We start from the raw sequence: 21,142 nt of genomic DNA, 5'->3' as shown, positions 1-21,142 counted from the left end.
CTAACTTGCGCTTTTAGCATTGCTTTATAATATAATGAATTTCTTTCTTGTACTGAAATCTGTTAATTTGTATTTGGCATGATATGTAATTTTTATACCTTACATATATTTTGTAAAACTTAAACAAGCTAGTTAAAAAAATAACCCTTTGGATCTTGATGCACTGCTACATCGCGATATAATGTTGGCAATTCATCACAATGCAGAAATTCCTACAGCGTCCAGACCTAGTACTTAAATATTAAATTTTGCTGTACTGTAATCTCGGAAATATTAGGCATAGTGAAAAATTAAATATTGTTTTAAAATAAACTAATTAAATTAATCATAGTAAGGGTTTGATAATGATAAGTTATAGTGCCGGAACATTAAGCATTACCGAAATGAACGATTTTTGGAAAAATATTTGTTTAACATTTAATTGAACAAATAACTTTATATGTTTTGTCAGTTTTTAGGTTGGAATTGTATCTTCTTTTCTCCAATGAGCTGTGTAGCATGTCTGATTTACTAGTTATCTAGCAACCAACCTATTTAAAACAAAAATAAAGAATGATCAAGATCATTTTTCGTGAGTCCCACAGTTTTTTGAAAATGTGTACCATATTGTACACCTAGTACAACACTGCTACATCTGCAAAAAGTACTTTTCGAGCAAAATCAATTTAAATGTAATGTGCCTTAACTTAAATTCATGTAGTAACAAAAGACTGACACATCTCAAAAATAAGGATCAAAATTTTTTCCAATTTGTGGCTGTCTTGCATTTTAATAGAACTATTACAAGACATGTAACTCAAAATCGACAATTTTTGACTTGTGGTGGTGTTGCATTTGTCTTACGAAATGTTCAGAACAAGAGAATGGATTTGAAAAGTTTAAGGAATTGAGGTTTTTTTTTTTTTTGAATAAAACTAAATTAGATATCCGAAATCTTTTTCTGGAGTGTGTTGAACCTAGCAAGCTGTGCACCTCAACCATATCTGTTGGCATGTGATTTTAGCATTAGGTCGAATATTACAAAATATTTTCTTCTTTTGACATAAACTAGATGACACAGCTATATCAAACCTGTAGTAAATAAAGTTTGTCATTTTTCCATAAATATGATTAAAATTTATTATTAAAAATTAATGCAGATGACATAAATAGCCAGTTTGAATTTTAGATCATACATATTGTTTAAAAATAGTTAATTTAATGTAGCCTTGGAAACTTCTAGAGATCGGTTTGTCGGCCCAAGCCTCATGCAGCGTCTGTTAGGACCTGTTAATGAGAAAACCCTTGTTCAATGCATAAACTTGCAATCTTTGAAATTGATAGTATTTTCTTTGTTAATGAATTGAACATCTCACCATAGTTAATCCCCTCCTGGTCTCTAAAAATTCCAATTTTGTAGTTATTTTGCAAAAAAAAATCCAAGCTTGTATTTATAAATATATATATTTTTTGTAATGAAACTTAGTTTGTTTTTTTGTAGGACTACATTTGCCCTCGATGTCAGTCCGGTTTCATAGAAGAATTAACTCAAGGACCCCCAGAACCTAGGTTTGTTCAAATTATTCTATGAATTTGTACTTTGTGAATTATAGTAAGCTCTTAGTTTGTAAAAACATTCAAAACATGCATTGTAAAACAAGACAACACAAATAAAAATGCAACTAAAAACAATAGAAAAAAATGAAAAATTTGCCGATTACTAAGGTAAAATATGTATAGATGTAAAATGTCTGGAAAATTTGAGGTTTAAAAAGAGATGGAAAATTTAAACATATTTTTTACAGACATATAATGATAAACCCTTCAAAAATATGTAATGTGTATTTCTCTATTCTTTGTAAAAAGTCTACGATATTTGTGTTCGTTGCTTTGACCATTCCCATTAGAAATATAAAATTTCAAACTACCTTATCCATGTGAAAATGGACGTCACAATAATAGGCCAATTTTTAAAAAGTTTGACCTTGTGATTTATTTATGGATGCAAGTATTATGTCTTTTATCTCGTTAAAACTAAAAATGCCCCCCCCCCCCAAAAAAAAGAGATAAATATTGAAGTCGCAAAAACATAATCACATAATCAAAGAGGATTGCAACTCAAACTTGAGATTCAAATCTTTTGAAAATAATTAAGAAGTGTTGATTGTTTCTACAAAGTTTAGTATACACCTATCCTTTCATTTGCTCTAAAGAAGAAACAGATGCATAGCTAATATTTCTCTGCATTTATTTTAGTTGATATTTTATGAGTCAAGCATTAGTAAATGGATTGCATAGTAAGAAATTATGTATAAAGGGTTTTTTTTTTTTTTTTTCCTTTTTTTTTATGAATTAAAAGTTTTTTTTTTCTTTCATACTTATAAAAATTTAATTTTTCAGACTCCTCGGTATGGGCAGAGTACATATGGTAAAAATTTGACTGAGTATGGAGTACATACTGAGTAGGCTAAATATCGTTTATTAATGGTTTATTTAAAATTCTGAAGTATTTAGCTTTGTAAAATGTATTGACATTATTTTTTCTCCACAAAAGATTTTAATTATTTGAAAATTTTCAGTGAAGAATCAGATGAAGATGTAGACCCTTTATCCCAAGTTGCCGATGTAAGTATTTTCGTTTCTGTATCCTGTTTCAAATAGTGTCATGAATATGACTGAGAGTTATAAAACTCGGCAGAATCTAATGGAATCAGTAGGACTGCCAGAATACTAAACATCAACTATTTTAACAATTCAAGACCACCACACATGACTGGAATCTCATTAATTTCAAATGGCATTCACAGAGGAGCAGACTGCTTCACCCAAGATCTGCTCCTCAAGGTCTTAAATTACTATGCGTTAGGGAGAGAAAAACAAATTTACACGCAAGACCTTTGTGCAAAAAGTAAAATAAGAAATAACATCAAAAAGCACAAATTGCATATTACTGCCGACACGTGTTTCAGTGTTAAAAAGAATGCCTTTTTAAAAATTTACACTTGTTTGTAACTGATGTTTCAGAATGGTGTGAGGAGGGGGGGCGGTAGACGATCTATAGGGTTAAAAAATCACCAGCTCGCACATGTTTCTGCTTCTTTAATGATTTTAGTATGATATATTTTTCCTTTCTTTGTTGTACTTTTTTTTTCATTTTATGCCGTTACATTACTTTTATTTTTGAGTGACAAATTGTCAAGAAAAATACTGTAGATAGCTGTTTCATGGCTACATTTCCCGAGAGACTCCCATCTGGTTAGTCATTGCAATGATAGGAACAGGCGGCCCTCGGGAGTGATCTTTCATGACTACAAAGGAGGCTCTTCGTTAGTCCAAGACGTGTTCAACAAATAACACCCTAATATTAAGTACACTTACAACTATAACTGTCCATCTAAATGTTCTGTTAAATATTCAATCAGTTTTCAACCTTTAATTGATGAAACACTTTGCTTAGCAGAAAAGTATGCTTTCTCTCTATTCAAATATTGTGTAGTTTTAAAATTATTTAGTATTTATGACTCTTATTTATTTGTTTACTTATTTATTGTAACTTTTTACAAGTTCAATGTTTAATTTCAGCTGTGGAATATGCTCAGTTACATGAGAAGACCAGAGGATTCTAATAGTATACAAATTTCTAATACGGGAGGAGTGCAAGATGTTCGAGATGGAAGGAATCGCCCAGGTCCGTCCAGGCGCGCTAGGCAAAGCAGAGTCCCTCTCAGACGACAAGTTCCAGATTACGATACAGCCAGATTACGGACGGAAGGGTAAGTAAGAATTTAAAAAACTACACTGCCTGATCTAATTTCGGAAATGGAACTCTATCTTCATATGCAAGCCCGAATGTGTGTATTTTCAGAGGATTTGTAATAAAGTTGAAACTTTAGGGGAACTCTTCCCTTTAGCTCAGATGTTAAGGGGATGTTTTTTAATTTAGTGAAGATTTTCACAGTTTTCATATTTCTCCAAAACTTGTTTAGATGGTTACAGTTTTATGTAAATAATAACAATACCCTTTACCAAAAATGCATCGGTCTCAAGAATAGCTATTTCCCAAGTATTTTATCTGGCTAAAAACTAAAACCACTGTATATAGTTGAGACTAGCTCCTGTTTTCAAGATACAGGGCCAACTGGGGTAGTGAAATCTCAATAATGCACATTTTTCCAGGTATATAGAGGCACACCCCATGAGACTGATTATGTTCTAAACTGACTCCTGGTTAGGATAGAAAATTTCAGTTTATAAAACCCAAATGAACTTCGAGAAATTTAAATTGCTGGAAGAGAAATGCCCAAAATAAGCCTCTAGTAGATCCACCCATTTCTGCTTCCACCCACGCTCATTCTTCTGGGAGTAATGAAGAACTTTGAGAAGGCTGTGAGTGGTTTTCCTATCACTAAAAGAGAAATTTCCAAGATATATTGAAGCTAAGGCTAAAAGAAGAAAATTTTTAATGGATCCCTAAATCTGCGCAATCACGATCACTTTTTGATAAAAATTTTGGAGAGGAAAAGAAAAACACATTTGAAGCCTTTAAAGTTGGTTTACTAAGTGTTACTAAGCTGCAGAGAAGTTGAGAACTAAAAACAGTTGGTGAAAAAACTCCTGCAAAAATTCTGTAATGATTGATGTAATATGTCTCTGAAACTCCATGTCATCCACATCCTCCTGGATATTTTGCCTAAAAACTATGGAATTGTGATCATTGATTATGGGAAAAGCCACCAAAATATCTGCAAGGATCACATACATGAGTCATTCAGCTGAGTTAATGCAGAAACGCGTGGCACGGCGACATTGTCTCAGACAACGAAACTATATCACGGACAGTTCTGTCCGCTCTAAAACAAATAAAGTTGTCTACAAAAAGGAAGTTGTCTACAACTGTCAGACATTTTTTTCCCTCTGCAGTACGCAAGCTTCGGCATATTTGCATGAACGGCAGAGGCGGAGAAGGAAAGATTCAAGTTATGCCAACGTTGGCGAGGATGTTTAAAAAAGTAGGAACTAATAGTAGAGTAGCAAATGGTCATACTTTAGTTTCTGTGCGATTTTTGTGGTTATTACTATAGGAGTTAGTTTTTCTGAAAGGTATTGGCCCAAGAAGAAAGAATTCGGATATCACCAGTCTCAAATGGTGCAGGGGGCTTGAGGGGATTTTTGGGAAACAAGTATGCAGGCCGGCTTGAAAGCACTTTTTGTGATTCAATTATGGAGTTAGAGTTTTTGAAAGGTATTGACCTAAGTAGAAAGACTTTGGATGTTTCCAGCATCAAAAATGGTGAAGGGTGGGAGGATTTTTGTAATAAGATTATGGTAGGGGACGGAGGACCTGGAGGTTTTTCTGAAAGGTATTGCCAAAGAGAATTCATGAAACAATGCGCAAATGTTGCAGACAGATTACGTAGTTCTAAGAGCTTGTCACAAAGTGCTACAAATCTTTTTGCCACTGGGATGCTTGTCAAATACTGCTGCCCCATTACATGATATGACCCTTCGTTGACTTACTGAAGCAATATAAAATAATGCGTTTACTGCAATAGGCTATAAGCAACTGCTGCTTCCTGTGAAATAAATGTTTAGCAAAACAGGACCGGATTAATTACATTTATTGCACTTTTTTTTTTAAGTTTCCCTTCTAATCAATGGGTGGTTGCTGTGCATCTTTCTCCTGTAGTCTTTTGTGTATCTTGAAAACCAGCTAAACAAGAAATTCATTACATATTTGCTTTCCCTTGAATTAAAATTAGTAAGAATTGACTAATTAAAACCAGGAGGCTGACAAAATTCTTTTTTTGTTATAAGAAAAATATCAAAATCAAATTGGCATTTTGAAAGAAATTTTGCTTTTTAATTTCTTGTAACCTTTATGCATTAATTTTTTTTAGGGCTCGAGCTCCAATTTCAAAGCTGTCAATGATTCAAAAAATTTGTTGCCCCATGTATTTCTTGCAGTTTTGATGTTATTGATTTTGTGCTGTAATTAGTTTAAATTAATGGAAATAAAATTATATTAGTGTGTGCTTATTTGTTTATTCAATGTTTGTTTTAAATGGTTGTACATAAATCAGGAATAATGTGCAGGTTTAAAAATATTTGGCAATTTATCGTAGAAAATGTACAGAATTTTAGCCCTTTCATACTTGCTGTGTATTTAAAAACGTATAGCACTGAATTGCTTTTTTTTTTCTCATTTAGATTTATACATTAAAGACATTTTAATCTGAGAGGGTTGTGCAAAACTAAAAAAGAAATGAAAAGAAAAAAAATTGGAATCTGAAGTCTAAATAATATTACATTAATGTGTCAACAACAAACATGCAGGGAATTTTTTAAAACTGGAGCAAATTTTAATTTTTGTTTCTTTTTCAGATTCTTGCAGCAGTTAGTTTCTACAATATCAGAAAACACTGGTATGTTTACATATTAACATACTTGCTACTTTTCTTCATATTTGCTGTCTTATTTCATCAAATTTTGCAAAATAAATACTGTTCATTTTGCATTCATCTAGAAAATGTAGATAAATGTTCATTTTCTAGAAATTTCATTTCAATTATATCCATATTTAAATTTTGATATAATTTAATCTCAGGAACATTTATTGATCACAATTGGTTATTCAACATTTGTTAACTGATTTTTAAGTAGTATAATTTGTTTGAATACTAGCTGCAATTTTTTTTAAACAGAACTTGTCTTGTTTATTACTATAGCCTTTTCACTTGTAAAGTTAAAATAATGCATTTTTCCATGTTCTGTAAACTACCGCCACAGGAAAGTGATGGATAAAACCGTAGATAATCTGGAGTTAGTTACATAATACAATTGTAGGGTTTCCTGCAAAAAAAGTGGTAGCTCCAAATTTCTATTTTCAAAAAGTCTGCATTTAAGTTAAACACCTAATCACATTTTTTTTTCATGACTTCTCTTGTATAACTGGATTGAGAACAAGGCATACAAGGGGGGCTATTAAAGTATAAGAAAATAAAAATGGCATTTCCAGCTCTATTACAGACCTTTTGAAAACATTGAAATTAGAGCTACCTCTTTTTTTGCAGGAAGCCTTTCAGTTTTGAGTCCATTTTTTACTTGCTTTTTCAGTATTTTTTAAAACATGACTGTGATTAGCCTTTCTTTACTTTGAATTTTTCTTTGTTAATATTATTTTGACTGAAAAGTATATTTTGCTTTTTTTTTTTTTAAATTTCAGGACTGGTTGCAAATACAAATTTTCCTGTGTAAGTATTTTTTAACTTTTTTTTTTGCATTGTCATCTGAATTTTATTACTTATCAATTTAAGTACAGTCAGACCCCGATTTAACGGATTAATCAAGACCAAAACTTTTCTGCATTAAATCAGGGTTATTCGTAATATTGGGGTGTGAAAAAAACTGCACCTCTTTTATGTATGAACGCCCTAAAAAGCAACTGCACATCTAATATTTCCTAACTCATATTTAAAAAAAAATTTTCTTTTTTTTTGGCATTTCTAATGATTCGTTAATTTGGGGTTTATTATTTGTTAAATAGGGATGTTTGCTTTCATTTTAGTTGAGGAAAAAATAAAAATGTGCTTAATCACAAAATTCGTTAAATAGAGGTTCTTTAAATTGGGTACTAACTACCATGTTGTAGTCACACAATTTCTGTGGCTGATGTTCAATACTCAGATGTAATCAAATCATAAGAAAATGTTTATTTGGTAAAAATTCCAGCAGCTATAGCTTGCTGGCTGATGTCTTACGACAAGCGATTGAATTGGCCAATTGGGGCCAAACATCCATAACTCGCCTGACGACTTGCGTTTAAGTGTTCCCAGCAGGCTTTTAACGGCATTCTTTTGTTTTATGCTAAGCCCCAATTTTTTACAAGTTTCGAAATACGATTGCATCTGCTTCTGTAACACTCACTCATTTTTGTCAACTATACCATTCTACTGCTCAAAAATTAACAACTTTAAAAATTATTATTCTAACCCTTCTAATATTTTATTTTTGCTGAGGACTTGCGCGCACATCGTTTTCCCATGCTCATTCAGTTTTAGCAGAATTAAAGTCCACACCGTTTGTCAAATGCAGTCTTGATGTTTACCAAAGATGTAGCTCATAAAAATTTCAATAAAATTAGATTTTTTTAAATTTTATTTTATTGTACAGACTGTAAACATGGAAAATTATAGATGCTTATTCTCTTAAGTATGGCAGTTTTTGAGCTGTTTAATTGGTTTAAAAGTAATTATTTTTCTGCTAGTGTCTAAAATGATTATCAATGCACAAAACTAATCTGGATAAGGGATTTTAGTGCCTCTTGTACAAAATACCAAACTGTTCCAAAAAATTTCTAAATTCTCCATTCTCCTCAAATTGTTTCTCCAAAGTTACAACTGGTCTTCTGAAGTCTTGAGAAGAATCCATCATAAAAGTTTCATTAAAATCAAAAATGTGTATCTTGACATCTTATTAATGCCTGGTTCTTTTAACTCTTTGTGTTGTCTTTATTGTAGAACTTTAAACTGCAATTTTCAAGTAGGCTTACTGAATCATTCTTTTACATGCCATTTTTCTTCTTTTGTTGCCTTTATTTTCAAAATTGTGATATCTTTGCATTCGTTATGGGAATCCACTTAACTCTTTAATAGTGTCAAATCCCATAAAGTTAAATCCTGAGTCGCTGCCTGAATTATATTTTTGTTTCTATTATTTTAAGTTTTATATTACATACATAGCATCTCCCTCCTCCTTCAATTGGATAAAATGTTTTTCTTGGGTACATTTTATTTCAGAATACAGTGAAGCACCATTTATTCGTTTTCGAAGGGAGTGTATGAAAAAAGTGTACAAATGAAAAAAACGTATGATAGGTATAGAATAACAAGTATAAGACTGCAGGGACCAATTTAAAAAACGTATAAAAGAGAAATGTATAAACGGTGCTTCACTGAATTTGTCATTTAAATTTTTCTAAAAAAACCCTCTTCCCTTTAAAAAATGTGATCATTAAATTGTTTCGTAAAATTGTCTAATAAACTTTATGTCAAACTTTGTTTTGTGAAGAATATTTGTTTTATTTAATATTTGTTTTGAGTACCAGGTTTCTGAATTTACATAGTAATCCAGGCGATTATGCATGGGGACGAGGCGGATGGAATGCCATTATTACGCAAGTATGTTTCACGGAATTTTTAACTGTTTATACTTCAGACTTCACTGATTTTATTTTTTTTAAGAATATAGTTAAGTCCTGTTTTTAAATTTTCACACTGATGCATTGAAGTGTACATCCCATTCTAAATGGGAAGAATATTTATTTCTCTATTCATTTTTATTGAAGGAAATTGACATTTTTTATTGAAACATGTTTAATCTAACCTGCTTTTCTACCTTGTCATCAGTCAAATTTAAACACTTGTCATCTCGCTCTGCCAGCTTTGTTATGCCCTCTACACACTCACTTTCCTCCAACTTTTTAAATGAGTAACCTACAACCTCTTTTAGTTCATCCTGGTTTCCTTAATGATTTTTGCTTAAAGAATTCTTCAGTTTTTGAAGAAGAAAATAATCGTCTGATCTCCAAAAAGTGACCAGCCAGATTGCTGAAGAATTCCTTCATCAACTCAGCAGCAAGTAGACTAGCATTATCGTGAAAAGTGCTTTATAACTATCTACACTGTTTGTTTTAAATGACACCTTGTTGTCAATGAAGGGTCTGCCAATAGGCCAAGACAATTCTAGCCTTCTTTCTAGGCATATAGTTGATGAGTGGGGTGTTTTTTTGATTGCTAAACATTGACCAGTACCCTTTTGGTATTCAGATTTTTTATTATTTTTTTTTTTTTTTTGGTTCTGTTGGAGCATTGGAATGCAGTCATACCATTTATTGATGTTTTCTGGAGTTTGTGAAGTTCACATTCTATTACCCCATTAGTACTATGATTTAAGGACTTCTCCCAGTTCTCTTACAAAATTTAAAAAAAAAAAGTAGAGGGAACACCCGTTTCCTCTGTATTATGCTCATCTGAAATCAAGGAACTGGTATCCACTTTTTTATAGCGCAAATTACCAGAAAGAATTCCATCAAGAACTGTTCTTGAAATTGTAAGGAAAAATGAACTCTGTCCACTAATAGTGAAACATCTGCACTGTTAAATTTAGTCCCTCAGTGAGGGTGGTGGGAGAGTTATGCAAGTTATCAGACCAAAACATTCTTTTAAAACGTGTCTTTGCTGTTGTCATTTCTTACAATGTTATCATAATTTGCTCTTCCTTTTTAGCTGATTATTTTATTGAAATATGTTTGATTTGTATCAAAAATGAATTGAAAGTCCCCTTCCCCCTTTACATTGATTGACAAGGTAAAGTTTGACAATGAAAATAATGAAAAACTACAGGTTATATTTTGCTTTTCATAACGGAACTTGTAAAGGTTTGAAAAACTCGGAAATGATGAGCTAATTGAATGGATTTGATGTACATGGTTTCCACAGGTCTTTACAAGTGCTTTATCAAGTGGATTTTTTTTTCTGCCTATCTGTGTTGATGTGACATAAAACCACAGTACCCAAATGTTGTCAGTCTTCATGTCATTTCAATTGGTTGTATCAAGTAATCATAAGACCATAAAAAAAAAGTTTTATAATCGTTTGAATTTTTTTTTTTCTTTCTGTGTTATGCAATTGCAGTTTATGTAACATAAGGCTAATTAATATTAATGAACCAAATAAAATTCTTTTGGAAGCATTAACTTTTTAATTCAATCAATGATATATATTTAATAAGAATGTATAGTTTTAATTAAGATAGAAACAGTTCTGACTCCACTGCAAAAGTTTGTCATTTTTGTGTCTTGATTATATTTTTCATTGTTCATACTCATTTTTTGAGTCTTAAATATCTGCTTGAAAGGTGCAAAAATAATGTCTTCATTAGTATAATCAGCATAATTATTTTTATTTTAATTAGTAGATAATGTAGAATAGCTATTTGCCACTTATATTTTTCAATGCTTTTAATTTATTTTCAAGCAAAGACAACTAAATCATCAAAAACAGCATATCCCTCTCTGAGTGGTAATATAAAATAGAGAACAATTCTCTTAAAAGGGGGCATTGTATTAACCAAAAATGTGTTTAAAAAAATCTGAAATCAAATAGCTAAAAATGAAGGGAGCCCTGTATCGTATATATGGCAAATCTTTCTTCCTTTTCTTTTACTTTGAAATAATTTGGTATATTTTCTCCGACAGCTAATAAATCAACTAGACGGTACAGGTCCGCCTCCATTACCAAGAGAAAAAATAGATGAAATTCCTATGGTAGAAATTAGCCAAGATCAAGTTGGTAAGACAAAGCTGTTTCATAATTTTGATTCCATAAAAAGTTTAGTTTATACTGTGAGATTTTTTGCTTTCCTAATAATATTCTGAAATGAAAGTACTTTACTGTTTATTCTTTCCTGAGGTTTTATGTACATGAGATCCATTAGCATTATGCTTTATTGGTTATTTTAGCAATTCATTAAACAACAGCTGTACCCGTACAGTGATACCCTTGCTACAAATTAAAAAAAAAATCCTTTGAGTTTATAAAATCTCTTCTCTAAGTTAAAAAATTCCTTTGGTTTGAGTAAAATACACATGTTTATACCTAAGATGAGCTTATTCCCTGTACAGGGCTCATAGTCCTCTTATGTCTTCTGTATTTTCAGTTTGTCAGACATTCTCCTTTATTTCCTTATCGACACCTATATTTTTTTCATTGGATGTTAGATGGTACTCAAATATGCAAGAACTTTTGAGCGATTTCTTTCCTTTCTCCCCTGCACTGTGCACTCTCTTTCTAAAAAATTAAAAAGTATTTTTTTACATCTGTAATGTTGGCTTATAATTTGGTTGGTGATCTTAAACTTCTGTTTTTTTTATGATACATAGATCTTTTGACTTATTTTTAACGCATCAATAAATGAGTTTTTTTTTTTTTTTTCAAAACATTATATCCCCTTTTGGAAGAAATTTTTTTTTTTTCTGTTTCAGAATCTTCAACTATTGACCCATGCATTTCTTTCTTCTCCAAGCAGTTTATACCTACTGCTAAAAAATGTGTAAACATTGGTTTTTCTAACTAAATGGTGTGCATCCGTCCTCTTATTTTTCGCCAGGTCTTTTACAGCAAGGTGGAACTTATCCCTTATTTGCGGGTACCAACTCATTCACTTTCATATCAAAACAGCACTTACAGTGGCTCCCAAAAGTGTTCGTACACTTTGAAATTTTTTAGTAAAACCAAAATAACTCAAAACTGAATTCGAATATAAAGTCCAATATTTTTTCACATCATTCCTTTGTCATTCTAAACATAACCCATCGGTTTTTTTTTTTTTTTTTCAAAATATTGACGGATCTTCTTTTTGAAATGGATCAGAAAACAAAAGGACAGAGAAATAACACGCCATAAAAGTCATTGTACACTCAAATATTTTCGAATAAATTCATGATTAAAATTATCATATGCCATTTTATTAATATTTTTGCATTGTTTTGACCCTTATAAGTCATTTGGCTTTAATGTTTTGTTCATTTATTCCTTAATATATTGCTTATTGTTGTAAAATGGCTGATATTCGTAAAAAACCGCAAACGCCATTCAAAATTTGAATTTTTTTCCCACAGTAGTGGTGAATTGGTTTGAAATGTTTCTAAATTAGTTTATTTGTTTGTATAGTAAAGTGCTTGATAAAATGCTTTAAAGAAAGGAATCGGACCGAAAACAAGGTAAGAAAAGGTCAACTGGCAAAGTTGACAAAACGTGATCGGAGATTTACAGTTAAAAAATGCATGAAAAATACACATTTGAGTACTGTAAAAGTTTCTGCAGAGTTAAATGAAACATTTTACATTTAATTTTCACCTGAAATTGTTCGCCAAGTTCTTTGATTACCTGGATTAAATGGGACCTCTTCCCGCAGAAATTTTCCTGGTCGTGCGAAAAACAGAAAGCTTGAGCTTTTTGTCCCAAAATCAATGATAAATAAGCTAAAAACAGTTTAGAATCATGTCTTACTTACAGATAAAAATTAATTCAACATTTTTGGTTAAATTGTTGTATAACTGTAAGTAGAATAAAAAATTAGGAACTTAATCTTAAGAACTTAGTTGGATCAGTTAACCAGGACGGTGAAGGTGTTTTAGTGTGAGGGTGCATATCAGCATCCGGACTTGGTAGTTTGTAATTTTTTGATGAAATAATGAATCAAGCTGTTCCTTTAAATATTTTAAAAACCAATTTTGAACTCTTAGCCAAAAATTTGGTTATTGGAAACAACTTTGTTTTTTATCAAGATAACGATAAGAAGCACACGGTTTTCAACATTTGCATCTAGTGCCTTGAAAATCGTCCTAAAGTTTAGAAAATACCCCCTCAAACTCCAGATTGTAACTTAATGTAACGTATTTAGAGATATCTGGAGGCTAGATTACGAAAATAGGGCTTTAAAATGAAAATAGAGCTAGAAATAGTAATACTCGAAGTGTGGTAGTACACTTACTCAGAAATTACGCTAAAAAAAAAGAATGAAATCTATTCCCATACGTTTAAAAGGTGTTATGAATACTGTATGATATTCTACTAATTAATAACTTTATAAAATGTCTATATATTATTGAATAATCTAACTTTTGATTAAGTGTATGAAGACTTTTGTGAGAATTTCCGGCACTTTTTGATTTTTAAAAAATTAAGTTTTAATATTTTTTAAAAACTTTTCATGCAGTTTTGTTAAAAATTGATCATAGATCTTATAATTAAATACCTATTCCAAAATTTTAATTCTAACCAATGATTTGGGGCCTATTTCGTTGAAAGTCGTAGGTGTACGAAGACTTTTGGGAGCCACTGTATCTAAACTTGAATTTGCCGTTTCTAATTCAAAAGTAGTTCACAAATAAAATAGCGAAGCACTTTGGTTGACCCAATCAAGCGTGATACCCGTAAATCAAGTTTGTTATCAGTTAGGCAAGTGCAACCTCTAATTGTGATTACTGTATTAATATTAAATCATATTACTATTAAATTATCTTATGATTCAATAATGATTAAATTGTGATTAGTCGTGATAAAAATTATGATCTATAAATGCCTACAACGTCGTTATTTGAATTGGCTTGGGCGGTTTTATTGATAATATGTAATTGGATGGAAGGTCTTTTTTTTCCAAAAAGTTGAATGAAAAGAATAAGTAAGTAGGAAGTAATAAAGTAGAGTAAAAACAAATGAGTGGTTTTTTTTTTTTTTTTTTTGCAAAAGGGATGATATCCCATGTTTTACACCAAAAAAGAATGCATACAAAACGAAATTTTCAATTTAGGTCTGGTAAAATTGAGGAAATATTCCGAGACATATGCCAATGGTCACTTGCTATCCTACCAAAACATTGAGAAATTCGAAATTCTAACAGTTAGTGTTTGTGCGTAAAAAAATTTTTCATTTTGCCAAATATATATAAAACTGGATATAATCCGTTTTGAAAGTAAACTCCTCAAACACTTTTTTTTTAAAACTAATTCACTTAGCGTTTTTAGTAGTAGGGTTGGTTGGGGGAAGTGGGTCACCCCCCTAAAACTGAAATATGGATTAAGTTTTCACTTTTTTACACTGATCATGTTAAATTTCCTCACTGATTAGTTTTGCATGCTTTTGGGTTTTGTGGAATTTTTTTCTAGGTCAACATAGCTTTTAGTCAAAAAAAGAGAAAAAATTCAGAAAAAATATTTTTTTTATGAGTTTAAGCAACATCTTTCGCGGGGTTTCCAGGTTAATTTTTATTTTTTTATGTTCATATACATTATTGTTTCATGTATAGTTTAACTTTAAGTTCATATTGCAACAAGAATTTTTGTTAAAAATATTAATAAGTGTTTAAGAGGAGAGGTCCCACTTATCCTGTTACTTTTTGCTATAAAGAGTAAGTGGGTCTCCTTATAATAATGAGAATTTTAAAATCAAAAGCAACTCTGATGAAATATTTGTATTGGTGAAATACAGGACAACTCTGATGACCCTGTAAGATTCATAGTTCAGCTATAAAAACTGTTAAAGCTGGTTATTATGTACTTGTGAAACTTACACCAAAGTAAACCATAAAGTATTAGTTAGGGTAGGTCTAATGTTAAAGTTGATGATACAAATTATTAAAAAAAAAAAATACTGCTGAATTTGAGGAAACGAATATAAATAGTGAGTTTTTATTGACCTGGTGCAGAGGATGTTGGAATTATTATTGAGGGTTAACTTCAATACGATGATATTTCTTCCTCAGCACACTTTAAACAGACTCAGCCATTTAGTGTTTCCAAATCTTTTTCAGCTTATAGTTTTGGCTAATTTATCGAAATTGACCTCAATCAACTAACTATATTATGTTTATTCAACACACCTTTATTAGACTTTCAATAAATTTCACAGAAGTCATTTTTTTTATATAAGTTTTGTCATACAGATTTAAAAGAGAAATCTTGAACAACAAAATATCTCGCAAATAGATGTGTTTAGAAAAAAAAATTCCTACTAAGAATTTATATACTTTATTTAGTAAAACCTCCTTACCCCTTTTTTAGATATGCTTGATTTAAGTTTAAACAAAAAGGAAGTAGCACACCCATCAGATTTTTTTTAACATGATCATTAAGAATATTAAAAGCATTATTTTAGAAAATAATGAACTTTTATTGCAAAACTCTTGTATAAAGTTTTGAAAACAAACTGTTCTCAAAAGGGATCCCACTTACCCCAACCAACCTTATTTTAGCCCAATTTTATTTGTTTTGGTTTTTATGTTATACTGCTACATATTGGTATTGTTTTTTTTTTTTTTTTTTTTTTGTTATATCATAACTTTATTTGTTTTAGCCTGGACAGAACTGTCCGCAATAATTTCATTGTCTGCAACAATGTCGCCATGTTGTGGCATTTCTGCCACTGGGCCATATAGCAAGTGCATGTTTTTTATATCTTATCAAAGTAAAAAAGAAACCCTGAATTACCATATTGACTATTTCAAAAATACATATCAGGAACCAAACGCCTCAACTTGCTTCCTTGCAAAAATGTAAATTATATTAATAGTTAGGTTGAAAATACTCATTGTTTTGTAAATATCAAATATTCATTGCCGCAACTAAAATATTCTTTTTCAATTCAGATAAAAACCTACAGTGTACGGTCTGCATGGAAGATTTTAAATTAGATGAATTAGTTCGAAGATTATCCTGTGACCATCATTTCCACAACGACTGTATAACGCCATGGCTTGAATTGGTGCGTATCTGTGCAAATATTCTTTAAGAATAAAGATTTCTTTACATAATTCATTATGCATTCATTAATATCATTCAGCTATAAGATTATGGGTATTCAGATTTCTTTAATTAATTATCCACATCATTAATAGAAAATATCATTTTTTAAAAAGTGTTAGTAATGTGTGCCTTGAATATCTAATTTACAGAACTCCCACACGGCCCCTTTTTCACCATAAAGTCCATTTTTAGTCTTAAGACCCTAAAAGTCTTTTTTTTCCTCTCTTGTTTCCTTTTTTCTTAAAAAAAAAAATGTTTGAATTTTCTCTGTATCCTCATTACACTATGTGGCCAGAAAAACAAAAACTTCAAAATGCTTCTGATACACTTCTTTCTGATACTTATATAAAATGACACCTGAACCCAAATATGACCACTAAGTTATTGGGTATACCGATTTCGTAAAAATGAGTGTAATAGTAATTCTGTTTAAGAGGGTCCGGGACACATTTTAAAATTTTTTTAATTAAATACTTTAGTTTTCAAATTTTTTGTACTGATTCACCATATATTTAACAAGTAAAATCATAACATAAATATTTTTTTAAAAGTGGGGTTGCTTTAAATTGCTATAACTTGAAGTATTCTTGGTCAATTTTCAAACTTTTTCAAAAAATTATGCACAAATATCTTAGCTTTTATTTTTATTGGGTGATTTTAATATTAATTCAATAAAAAATATTTGAAGAAAAAATTCAAAAATACTTTTAAAAAAATATATATATATATTTTTTGCAGTAAACGTTTTTTTTTTTTTTTTTTTCAAATTTGCCGAATAAAAACTAAACTGTTTAATAAAGATATGCTCCAAATTTCATTATCTTTATCGGTTCCTGACTTATAAGAATTTGAATGCAAGAAATCGGAGGAAAATTGCAACATGGATAAAAACGCGTTTAATGTTTTAAAGTTAAATGCAATATTAGTTAAATGCATGCAACAAAAAAAATGTCTTTTGTTCTAAATAAGATAGAAACAAGATTCAAACGTCTTTTTAAGCAGAAAAAAATGGATTAGTTTTTAAAATGATTTTAAAAAATTGCACAATTTGACAATTTTTGTGTCCTAGACCCCCCTTAACACTAGAAAGGCAGAGAGGCTTGTGTGGTCCCTTGCGTAGTTTGTTGGTCTGTAACTGTATAATATTTATTGGAGTTTAATGAAACTTTCGGACTATTCATTATATGACTTGGTCATTCGCCTCATAGTGAGTAAATAGTGAACCTTCTACCTAGAAATACGGGAGGGGCCACAGTGCCCCCTAAGCTAATTTACAGCACAAAAAAATAAATTATTTTCTCCTAATTTTTGTAGTGTAAAAAAGATACTATTCATTCTAGTTTCACCTGTAACTTCCTCTTTATGCAGCAGATTGGAATTTCAAATTCTATAAACAGAGAAACTAATTCTACCTTTTAGAGTAAAAATTTAATTATTATGTACTACATTTTTATTTAGATATACAAGTAGATGCATCGGGCATGTGGACTCGCGCATTAAGAAATTTTAAAAGAATTGTTACGGCAAAAGCGTAGTGAGCCATACTGGCCCCTTCCGTCTTTCTAGGCATATGGAAATTTTCAGTCTTTCTAGTGTTAAAATATACATACATATGTATTTTCTTCCCCATTTTAATTATTTAGTTTTTACTAGCAATGACTAATGTCATAAAGTTCGTAAATTTTTGTCATTTCATATTATCATAGTTCTATTGCACTTCAATATTCTAAGCGTAGTTTTTCATACATTATCATATTGAGTTCGATAAAATGAACATGAAGTTCTCCTGTAATTTCATATTCTGATTAATTTTAATTTTTAATTGTTTTCAGCACGGCACTTGTCCTATTTGTAGAAAATTGCTTAATGATGGCTCATGTCAGGAAGGAGTCTTCTCCAGACCCACAGCAGTGCATGATGTGTTCAGCGTAGCAGACGATTCACTCAATGAAGAATCTACATCACTTGATCCTGATGTCCCGAGGAGAACTGAGAATTCTAATCCTCACATACCTTCAGTTTATGACTTTACGGATGAGTTTGATTAGTCTTTCAAGATGCCGTTTTGTTCCTTGTACATACAATAGTGCGCATGCGTTAGGCCTTTTTTTCAGTGTATTTTCCCCAGCGTCAGACTAAATTATTGAGAACTTCACATTCAGTCATTTTGCATCTAAGAACTTATGCATTGTCCAGCAATGTTTGATCATTATGCAGTGAAATTATGCAAAAGAGCAAACACATGTTTAAATACTTACTGTAGAAAATAAAAATTTTATTTTGCCATGTTTGGTGTATGTTAGTTTTACAATCAAAATTAAACTGAGGTACTGTTTAAAAAAAGTTCTGCTCATCAAATGCAATCAGTAGAAAGATTTATGTAAAAATAACATTTATTTCACATAAATTGATTTACAAATAAGCAAAATGAGATTGAAACAATTACTCAGTAGTGCAAGTATGTATCATGTAGTACAGTATTGGAAACAAATGTGCACATATACACTGAAATGAGCTATATCTGGAAAATTTCCGATGGGATTGCTCACAGCAAGCTCGCTTTTAATTTCTTCTGCTTTCATGAAAAGAAGCATCAAGTACGTTTTGTAAATATAAATTGGTGTGAAATTTTAGAATTTAAATCCTATGTTTGTCTTATATAGAATACACTTCTTCAGTGGAACTTATTGACAGGTTGTCTACAAGTCACGAAAGTCAGAAAAATATGAATAGGCTACCAATTTTTTGCCTGTGTTAAAAAAAAAACCTTGTTAATATGTATTGTATAGCTTTTACAATGATAATGTGCTTGTGTTAGAAGCCATACAATAGTTATTTACAAAGATGACTTAATTTATTTGTTTTTATGACGAAAAAAATCACTCTCTCTCCCTCCCCAACTTTTTTAAGGTCATGAGAAACGTAGAAAATTTCACTTGATTTTGTAGACCCTCTAGATACATAACATTTACGACATGTTGCTTTGATTGAACGCATAAGGTATTAAAACAAAAATCAAAAGTTTAAAGTCTTTCAAATAACACTCTTTCAATGATAGAGTCATGTGGATACCGGTGTTTTTCTGTTAAATAGGTAGTTTTCTTGTAATTCATTTTTTTTTTACTGAAGTTTTCTTCACAACGGCAGGAGACGTAAATTTTCAAAAACGGAATAGGATGTTTATCTCAATGTAAGCTTTTGCAGAAACATAAAGCGTGCAACAAATTAAGAATTTTTAAAGATTATTTTCTGAAAAAGAAAATTTTTGATTTTAATGTAAGCATACTTAAAATATGAAAGAAAACAAATGATTATTGGCATTGGCCTTTGATCGGTAAATGTTGATTTTTGTTATTATGCATTATATGGTATGCTGATCGATGCAACAAGTTAATCATTCGTATGTATACAGAAAAGTAGCTTTGTATCTTGCTCAGTATGTTCTGTGTTATATACTAATAAGAAAATAAAAAGAAGTATTGTAAACCAAAAGCGGATGCTAAAAGATTGCTGCGCGATTACAGCAAAACGCTAATAGAACGCTTGACACATGGAATGGAAGAAACGCTAAAATAAGTTGAAAGTACTTTGTTTTCAATAAGTAATAAATGAAAACGGTTTTGAAAAAAAAATGTTAAAATGTTTTTCTCTTTTTCACTCAATTTTTAAGATTTTTTTTAAACTAATGGGAAAAAGTTTCAGTTCTTCCCCATTGCTACTTTAAACAAATTGAAAAAATTATTATTTAAACTTAATTTTGAATGAAGCGAGTAACCTTGAATTTTTTAAAAAAACAACCTGGAAAACCTGGAAAAATCGGATTTTTTTAACCACTAGTGTATGAACCCTAAAGATATACTAAGTCAATAACAATCTAAATTATCACTGATTTAAATAAATGACAAATTACATAAATGTTGCAGTAATCAGTGCAAAAAAGAAAAGACAAGATTTGACAAGCTTTGAATCAATGGTAGCAATCTCTAAATATTTTTCAATTTTCAGTTTTAATATGCGATTTTTATTTTATCCTAAGGAAAAAATAAGAGGGTGCCTGATGAAAAAGTAACACTTCTAAAAATAAGAAGCATTGTATTTTATGTAACAAAAAGATCCACATTTATCAAATATCATTAAAAAGAGTGTATATCAAGATTTACAGTTTCAATAAATTCCTTTGACTAAAGCAACCAATATCAAAACTCTTTTACACACACTATTTTTAAATTCAGTGCTTTGTAAACTTACCTCTATCTAAAACCATTTACCTTATTAGACTGTTTATTTGAGCTATTATAATATGATCATTAGACTTTATTTCTGATGCATTAATGATTATAAATTTAGGCGTCATTGTGTTTGTCAATTCAACAGATTGGGGTCAGATGGAGTACTATCTGCAAATATTCTTAATATATGGAGTGGTATTCTTTTGTTTTTCTGGAAGGGAGAGAGATATTGCTTAACCCATTTGCAGAGATAAATGGGACATTTTTCACATAAATTTCACTTTATTCTCGGAGTTTTAAACTTTGCCTTTTAATTTTGTATATCTCAATATAAGTAACCATTACGTATCATAGTATGAAGTATCGAATTTTAAAACAGTTTTCTTATATTTGAAACAGTAATAATTTTTATGAGTTGATGTAACCCCACAACACATGCAAATATTTTTTTTAATTTCATATGCATTTTTTTTAAATTTAGTTGAAACTTCATATTATGATACATGATGCATAATTTTTAGTTTCGAATGTATCACAATTAAAAGCCACAAATTAAAGCCTCCTTCACACGAGG

General features: G+C 30.5%; 1 protein-coding gene across 2 annotated transcripts; it reads left to right on the top strand.

Moving 5' to 3' along the window:
• Window positions 1-1,480: 1,480 nt before the first annotated feature.
• LOC129227396 (E3 ubiquitin-protein ligase RNF115-like) lies at window positions 1,481-20,816 on the top strand (the record flags this gene model as incomplete). Of its 2 annotated transcripts, none has more annotated exon segments than XM_054861947.1 (9): window positions 1,481-1,548; window positions 2,559-2,604; window positions 3,562-3,752; window positions 6,361-6,401; window positions 7,202-7,229; window positions 9,077-9,155; window positions 11,234-11,327; window positions 16,183-16,298; window positions 18,172-20,816. In XM_054861947.1, coding segments are annotated over 9 exon segments (879 nt in total), but the record flags the coding sequence as incomplete, so codon positions are not given.
• Between the last annotated feature and the right edge of the window lie 326 nt (window positions 20,817-21,142).

The sequence above is a fragment of the Uloborus diversus genome, chromosome 8, assembly GCF_026930045.1.
Source record: "Uloborus diversus isolate 005 chromosome 8, Udiv.v.3.1, whole genome shotgun sequence".
Taxonomy (NCBI): Eukaryota; Metazoa; Arthropoda; class Arachnida; order Araneae; family Uloboridae; genus Uloborus; species Uloborus diversus.
The sequence above is the reverse complement of the archived record's forward strand: the minus strand, read 5'-3'. Positions and strand labels throughout refer to the sequence as shown.